An 8,420-nucleotide genomic window follows, 5' to 3' on the forward strand; every position below is an offset into this window, starting at 1 on the left:
CCGACCGGTAAACCGGTCAAACCGGCCGGTAAACCGGTCTATCCGGCCGGTATACCGGTTAGAACCGTTTCAACGGGGGAATTTGAATTCAAATTTGCGTTTGTCCGGTTCCGACCGGTAACCGGACCCCGGTGGTTAGGTGCGACCGGTCGGAAAATTTAACCCTGGTCATTGATCATTACGAACAGTAATGCTCGTAGGTTGAAGTTTTCCTGTTTGTATTCATCCCACATCCGTACACCTTCATCGCCCCAGAGCAATAAGAGTTCTTCGACCAATGGTTTTAGGTACACATCAATGTCATTTCCGGGCTGCTTTGGACCCGGGATAAGCATTGGCATCATGATGAACTTTCATTTCATGCAGAGCCATGGTGGAAGATTGTACATACAAAGAGTCACAGGCCAATGCTATGACCACTGCTCATCTCACCAAAAAGATTCATGCCATCCATACTCAAACCGAACCTTATGTTTTTCGCATCCAAATCAAATTCAGGGTACGTTCTATCTATTTTTCTCAACATCGAGTCTTTCTTGCGTTCCTCATTGTGCCATCGCATCAATTTGGCATTATCTTTATTTCTAAACAGACGCTTCAAACATGGTATTATAGGCGAATACCACATGACCTTCGCAGAAACTCTCTTCCGGGGAGGCTCCCCCTCGACATCTCCAATATCATCTTTTCTAATCTTGTAACGCAATGCACTGCATACGGGAAATGCATCCAAATTCTCGTACTCGCCTCGGTAGAGGATGCAGTCATTGGGGGCATGCATGTATCTTTTGCACTTCCAATTCTAAAGGGCAAACAAGTTGTTTAGTTTCATATGTTGTGGTAGGCAATTCGTTGTCCTTAGGAATCATTTTTTTTAACAAGTTTGAGTAATTCACCAAATCCCTTGTCGGATACACCATTTGTCGCCTTCCATTGCAGCAACTCCAAGGTGGTGCCAACTTTCTTCAATCCATTTTGGCAATCTGGGTACAACAACATACGGTGGTCCTCTAACAACTTCTGAAACTTCAACCTCTCCGTTTCACTCTCACAATCTTCCTGCACATTGTGCAATGCCTGCCCCAGATCGTCGCTGGGATCATTTTCTGCTACATCTACTTCGGACTCTTGCATGGGAATATCGTCATCGAATGCACCGATTCCAGCATTCCCGGGAAAGTGGTCGTCAAAATCTTCTTCTTCATTATCTTCCATGGTAATCCCCTGTTCTCCGTGCTTCGTCCAACAAACAAACTTCTAAATGAAACTATTTGCGAAAATGTGGCTGTGTAGGATTCTGGAAGATGAGTAATCCTTGTTATTGTTGAAATGAACACACAGGCAGCACATAAAACCATTCTGCTTGTTTGCCTCAGCCACAGACAAAAAATAATGCAGGCCATCAATGAATTCTTTCGAACATCGGTCAGCATTGTACATCCATTGCTGGTCCATCTGCATTTTAAAGAAATCGATTTGAATTCTTTACACGTATCGAATAAATAAAATATATCAAACCTAAATTAAACTAAATGTAACATAACATGAATAATTAAAAGATCTGCAATATCCATCATACATCTTGATTAATTAAAAGGAGCAATTAATCCATTACAGAACTTAACAAAGGAGTACTCAACATGAAACTTAAAAATTCGGACAACAACACATAGGTTTTCAACCGTCCTTGCGTTGGAACGCAGAATGCTCTAACGGATTTCTTGCTGGCGCAGAAGAAGATGGCGGAGCTGAAACCTCCGAGTTTGGTGGTGACGAACCGTAACGCCGCAATAAATCCTCAAGATCAAATGGAGGTTCCTCGCCCCTTGCCATGCATTCTCTATATTCTTTTTCCAAATAACGGAGCGCTGCCCTATGAAAAGCACTAGGTTTTTTGGACCGACGACCTACTCGAGTTGTGCCCTTCTCTCCAGAAGGACAACGATCACCTCCACCGGCGCCACTCCCTCCAGCTGCTGAAGCCATATTTTACTGAAAAATACCTTTATTTTCCACAAAATTATAAATTCTTACCATTACAATGCAAATATTATTTACTATTACAATTACAATTACAATGATCACATTAATAACTCTTGCAAATAACAATGAAATCATATAAAAAATATACAAATAATCCATCACTAGAGTGTGAGCATGAACGAATGCAACACTAGAGTGTCAAAATAATCCATTCATAATACAAAAATTTCTAATATACTCATTTCATTAATTCATTCATGAATACAAAAATCAACTATCTACAATATGGTCATATATACAAGTACATCGCATGAAGTGTCTACACTCATTCTAAAAATTTCTACTATCCACATACCTGGAAAGCCACAGTTCTCAGCTATGTGAAGGAGACGTGCTTGGTCGTCGGCGATGGGCGCGTAGGTAAACGGCTTCAAAAGTCGTTATCACTGCCTTGCAGAAGTGCTTAAAGTCCTTATGTACAATACTCTCACCGATTCGAACGTACTCATCCACCGCATCCCAGGGACACCATGCGCAAGAATGCGAATGGTGGCCACCGCTTTCTGGAGTGCAGTAAGCACAAGGATGCCGGTGCACTCGGCCTTCTGCACAAAATTGGGGTCCACTCCCTACACCGCCTCAACGATGCGAAGGGATACGTGTCACCTCAATTGAAACCTGTGAGTCATTCAGAGGCTTTTTATTCACATTCTCAATATGAACTTGTTTGCAAAAAACGTTTACAAGGACATTACATCACCTCCTATGAAACTGAGCTTCTATATACACTGGCGCATCGGAGAAGTAGTCCACCCGAATCCTAGCATCGTGCCGAAATGATCACGCTCGACACTCACGCGGCCTGAAACTGACCCATGGCGGTGATGCGATCCACCTGCACCTTGGCCTTGCAAGATGGTTGGTGTCTGCCATTCCATCTCCTCATCCTCATCCATCTCATGGATCAACCTCACAAACAAGCTACTCTCCTTGTTATCCATCTCTCTCTACTTTGGTGCTGGTTCGATTGAAGTGGACTTGGTGAAGTTTAAGTGCCAAGGTCTCATGTATATATAAGCCAAAGGCCAAAGGCCTGGCTCGGTTCAAGGCTTGCGAGGGAAGCCTTGACGAGTCGTGCAGTGCACGATTGATCAGAAAATTACCAGCAAAGCTCAGCCTAATTTTCCTGATTCATTTAACCCAACCATTTCAAGCAAAATTCACTAACTTATACGTATATATGCGGCCCCATTAATTATGCACTTAAAAGCGAATTACACTACGTACGTGTTCATTATTTTATTATTCAAAATATTAAATCTCACACCCGAATTATTGTATTATAATTGCTAGGGCAGTTAGAGAAATATAATTTAATAATAGATGATGAGATATGGAGGATGGTGTCGGAAATGGAGGAGATACATAGATGGGAATAAGTCTCCAAATGTTAGAGAATATTAGACAGGAGTGCTTAAAGTCCTCATGTATAATGCTCTCCCTGATTCAGACGTACTCATCCACCGCATCCCCGGGGACACCATACGCAAGAATGCCAATGGCGGCGGGACGTGCTGAAATTGGGGGATTATTTAGGGGGAACCGCCGCGGGACAGGCTGAAATAGAGGAGGAATCTCGCTGACGTGGCTGTATAGTGCGATATAGAGGAAGAATATAGGGAACCGCTGCGGATAGCCTAAGTCTCTAAATATTAGACAGGCTAGGGCCTGTTTAGTTTCCAAAATGTTTTCCCAAAAACATCACATCGAATGTTTGGACACATGCATGGAGTATTAAATGAAGTCTATTTACAAAACTTTTTGCACGGATGGATTGTAAATCGCGAGACGAATCTAATGAGCCTACTTAATCCATGATCTGCAACAGTGATGCTACAGTAACTATCCGCTAATTATGGTTTAATCATGGATTAATTAGGCTCATTAGATTCATCTCGCGATTTACAATCCATCCATGCAAAAAGTTTTGTAAATAGACTTCATTTACTACTCCGAAATAGCAAGATTTCGTTGCACAAAATTTGTGTCCCAGAATTTTTCGGTAACTAAACAGGCCCTAACCAACGCATCCAGGGCAACCGCTGCGGACGGTCTAATCAATCTGGCCTATGCTCTCCACGACTCGCGCATACCACGCAGCCGCCGCCAGTCGCCCTTTCTCCTACGTCTTTCTTCTTCCGCTGCTGCCCGCAGATCCGGCGCCACTAGCCTTCCTTCCTCAACTCTTGCGGGGGATCGCGGTGGGTGGCGCGAAGTAGCAGATCGAGGCGGTGCAGGATGAGCTCGACGTGCGGCAGGACCAAATCGGGGCTTCCCGCTTGCGCGCTGCAGCCACCTCCCACACTGCGGCGGCGCTGCTACTTCTCCTCGATGTCCGCCGCCACCTCCTCGGCGCCCCGCGATGTCTTCATCTCCGGTGAGTGCGCCCCCGCCCCCGCGCTCGTTTCCTCCAGTTCTCCTAATCACACGACGTGCTCCGTTCCCGCGGGGATCCCCAGAGGAGCTTGGGCCTTTCATCGGATCCCCAGAGGAGCTTAGATCCTTAGAGGAGCTTCGATCCTAACCGTCATCGTAGATCCGGCATGGGTGCTGTCCGATCCGTGTCCTCCCGGCCGTAGATGCTTCTCCTTCTTCTCTATTGTTTCTCCACGATGCTTAATTTGATAGATTCAATCGCAGGAGACGAGTGTGTTTCACCTCAGGATCAACCAGGGGCTATTGGACTGCACAAATTGCCACCGAACCCTCCGGCCTGAAACTTACCACTGCAGAGCGTACACGGTCGGTGAGATGTTTACCATGTTTTGTTTTTTCCTAGCTCAACTTCTTCTCTTATTATTTCCCCCTTTCTTGTGCTTCCTGGCAGTGCCGCCAGTGCATCCGCGGTCAAATCTATTGTCGTGACTGTATCCACCGCCACCATTGTTTGGCTACTGATACTCACTCCACCTGCGATTTGCTGAACAACATCATTGCTCAGATAAAGTTCAAATGCGACTGCAACAAATACATTCCTTACTGCGAGTTTCTGGAACACCAGCGTGAGTGCCCTTCTGCCAAATATTCCACTCATCCTGCCCGGTGGAGGAAGTGCATCCTGAGGACAAGTTTCCTTCAGTGTTCCGAATGCAAGGTTCCTCTCCGGCCTCCCATTTTCTCGGTGAGCTGAGCTCTGACTGGATTAATTTGGATGCAGCTTGATTTGATTTTGGTTTCTCTGTTCATTCTAACCTATCCTTGTTGCAGCTTTGGTTTTGTAACCATCTCATTTGTAGCGCCTGCTACCATGCTGATCTCGGCACCTACCGTCACTGTACTGAGCTCGAGTACCTCCTCCAAGGTATAACGGTCAAATGCGTTGCCTGCAAACAATACCTTCCATTCTCCACATTGGGGTCACACCAGGTTGGCGATTGCCTCAAGCATAAATTGCAAAACATCGCCCCAGGTTAGTGCCCGAAAAAAGTTCTGTGTTAATACATACCTCCCACCTCTGCTTCCCTCTTCTTGCATCCACATGGTTGTTTGAATGGTGCCAATGCTTGGATGGTTGTGCTGGTATAGCGCCCACTTTCTAGTGCTAGCCATTGCATGGGTGCTGGGCTAGCCATTTTTAATTGGTTCTTGGTTTGTGGTTGGTTGTTATTTTTAGACTAGTATTGTATGAATGTATATTGGATGCTCCACTCTATCTGCATTGACCGTGAATCCAGATGCCTTTTCTGCCTGCTGCATGGCCGGTTCAATAGTCATCAGATACTTGCATTAGGTAGGTTGCAAAATTTGGAGCAGCAGCATGTTTCATTTTTTAGTTTGTGGTTTTTAAGCGTTAAATGGGCCTGGCAGTTTGGATTTTCGACAAGTATTGTATGAATGTATGTTGGATGCTCCACTCTGTCTGCATTGACCATGAATCCAGATGCCTTTTCTGCTTGCTGCTTGGCCGGTTCAATAGTCATCAGATACTTGCATTGGGTAGGTTGCAAAATTTGGAGAAGCAGCATGTTTTATTTTTTAGTGTGTGGTTTTTACGCGTTAAATGCGCCTGGCAGTTTGGAGGTATTTGTCTTGTTTGTGCACTGCATGTTTGTTTCCCAACTTGAGGAAGTGGAGGTGATCTGAGAGTAACCAACTTTATCCTCACTTCAGATGAACAGGAAACCGAGATGGGCAGCAATAGTATCCATGGTATGTAATAACCCTAATTTTTGTTGCATTTTACTCTTTAGGCCATTTGTGCTATTGTCCCTTGGATCTTGCTGACCCTAAACTCACCCCCCCCCCCCCCAAAAAAAAAACTATTGGTCCCCTGTGCATTCTTATTTTAAGGGAAACACAAGTGAAAGGCTCCTTTTGAGGTTGGTAAAATGGACAAGCACATTGTTCATGGTGATGAGGTTGGGTATGATGACGGCTCATGTGATGACAACCATGTAAGTTTATTAGCAATTAAAACCATTTGTATGCTCATCTCATGATAATTCATCTTAGCCACATTACATTAAGTTGGATTGCTGATTTGTTATGATAGACCCAAAGTGGTATGTCGACTTTACCATTGGATGGTGCGCCACATTTGATCTACGGATCTTTTAAAAATTAAAACCCTTTGACTTTTCCAGGGCACGAGTGAGGATGTGTTCAGTTGTGAAGATGATTCTGTTGACAAAATGGATGAAGGGGAGGAAATTGAAAAGGTGTGTTGGGTGGTTGTACTTTTCTCTATATTCCTCTTTAACATCAGTTGATTCACATGCATCTTATGTACCCTAGCCTCATGTAGCACCTTTATTTAAAGGAGTTTCTTGTGTTCTGGCATGTGTTGTACCCTTTAGAGGAGCAAATTGATAATAGATCCCATAGTTGAGGCTATTACTGATATGCGGCTTCACGCCTCACTCTTGTGTTTTGTTTGCTTGCTTGTTCATTGTAGCCTGCGACTGTCAAAAGGGTGGCTAAGAATGCCTTTAAGACAACTTATGATAGGAAAGCAAAGATTGCAATGCCATATGGGCAGAAAACAGGTACTTGCTCGCCTGCTGAGTTTATCTAATACACTTTCTTTATGGATTAATTATACATGTGCCATGTTAGAGTTGGCTTACTAGAGAATATTGTTATGGGCATGCTATATTCAATACTGATAGGAAGTGCAATGGTGAATATAGGAAGTGAAATACTAATAGGGAGGGAGACCATAGTGGAAATAGTAGGGGGCAGGGTAGTCTAGGCTGCTTTTTGGTTTTGTCCCCGCTCCTAGGAAGTAGGATGGCTAAGTGTCCCTAAATCCTTTCTATGGTAGACCAGGCTTTCTGATAGGCTAAGTGTCTGTTCTCTTCAGTTTGCTTTTTTTTTCAGGCAATTTCCTTGTATACCACCAAGAAAACAGCTAATCTGTCATATGCTATCGGCTGTCAATGACATGTGGGTCCAGCCAATTGCATATGAGGGATTTAGTGGTTTTCTCAGTGGCACAGCATTGAATTTTCCTTTTATTTTCTTTATCGTCTTAGTTGTTGCAGCCTTTCGGCAATGTGTACAGCCGTGTGTGTGCAACACGAGCAAAAAGGAAGGACACGAGGCCAATGAGGATTCAGCTCTGGTGACTAGGACCCAGCTGTCTTTTGGATCAGCGATCAGCACAGGTGTCTAGCACCTAGCTGTCCTTGAATTACTTCATCACTTTGAAAATTCTGGTCGTATTAGACATTGAGCTTTGACCACTAAAAGCTATTGAAATTTATTTATAAAATGAAATGAAATGAAATTATAATATAAAGGAAGATATTTTCGAGATGAATCAATTTTTTATGTAGCAAATCTAACTAGTTCTAATTTTTGTTGGAAAAAGCTGAAAAGCTTTTGACTTAGATTATCAAAATGAAGTGAGTACTTTCCTTGCTTTCAGTTTCCCTAATTTCAGCAATGTGAGAACTATTTCCTTACCTAAAGATTGTAAGGTAGCATCTCTAATAAAAAACTGCAAGCAATTGGGTTCATCAAATTAGTTTCTCTTTTATCTCTCCTCTCAAGCATTGCCAACTGCAGCCCAGGCCAGCGCGTCGCCGTCTCAACGCCGCCGCATCACAACTCCCCGGAAGCCACCCCCACCACGGTTTGTTCCTCATCGCCCAGTCACCCCGCAGCAGGAGTAAGTGAAACATATTTTTCTATAAGTAAAATTTTATGAGCTCTTGTGACTGACAGCTCATCCTACAAAGCAGGCAAGCAACAGACCAAATGTTAAGCTTCCAACATCCAGTGGGAGCAGTTCTGCGAGCAGGACGCAGGACGCCTATATTGTTGTTAGCTAGTTATAAGGTTTGTAATAGCCGCGTTCGGCTTTGGGCATCTTGAGCAAATTAATGGCACTTTGAGGCAATGTGCGATTTCAACTTATTACAGATAATGTAATC

General features: G+C 43.8%; 1 protein-coding gene across 1 annotated transcript; it reads left to right on the forward strand.

The window, feature by feature from the left end:
- The first annotated feature begins 5,260 nt into the window (after positions 1-5,260).
- On the forward strand, positions 5,261-8,159 carry LOC120643045. The gene is made up of 6 exons (XM_039919580.1): positions 5,261-5,452; positions 6,154-6,192; positions 6,334-6,437; positions 6,627-6,701; positions 6,938-7,028; positions 8,053-8,159. Exons 3-6 carry the CDS (start codon positions 6,372-6,374, stop codon positions 8,157-8,159), a joined length of 339 nt encoding a protein of 112 aa, XP_039775514.1. The 5' UTR covers positions 5,261-5,452; positions 6,154-6,192; positions 6,334-6,371.
- The last annotated feature ends 261 nt before the right edge of the window (positions 8,160-8,420 follow it).

This window comes from Panicum virgatum, chromosome 7K (assembly GCF_016808335.1).
Source record: "Panicum virgatum strain AP13 chromosome 7K, P.virgatum_v5, whole genome shotgun sequence".
NCBI classification, from domain to species: Eukaryota; Viridiplantae; Streptophyta; class Magnoliopsida; order Poales; family Poaceae; genus Panicum; species Panicum virgatum.

What these genes read in the sequence shown, in the direction of transcription:
- LOC120643045 (XM_039919580.1), top strand. Translation starts at nt 6,372, where the DNA reads ATGGACAAGCACATTGTTCATGGTGATGAGGTTGGGTATGATGACGGC. An exon ending in GCTCATGTGATGACAACCAT is followed by an intron (nt 6,438 to 6,626) that starts GTAAGTTTATTA and finishes TGACTTTTCCAG; the next exon opens with GGCACGAGTGAGGATGTGTT. An exon ending in AAGGGGAGGAAATTGAAAAG is followed by an intron (nt 6,702 to 6,937) that starts GTGTGTTGGGTG and finishes TGTTCATTGTAG; the next exon opens with CCTGCGACTGTCAAAAGGGT.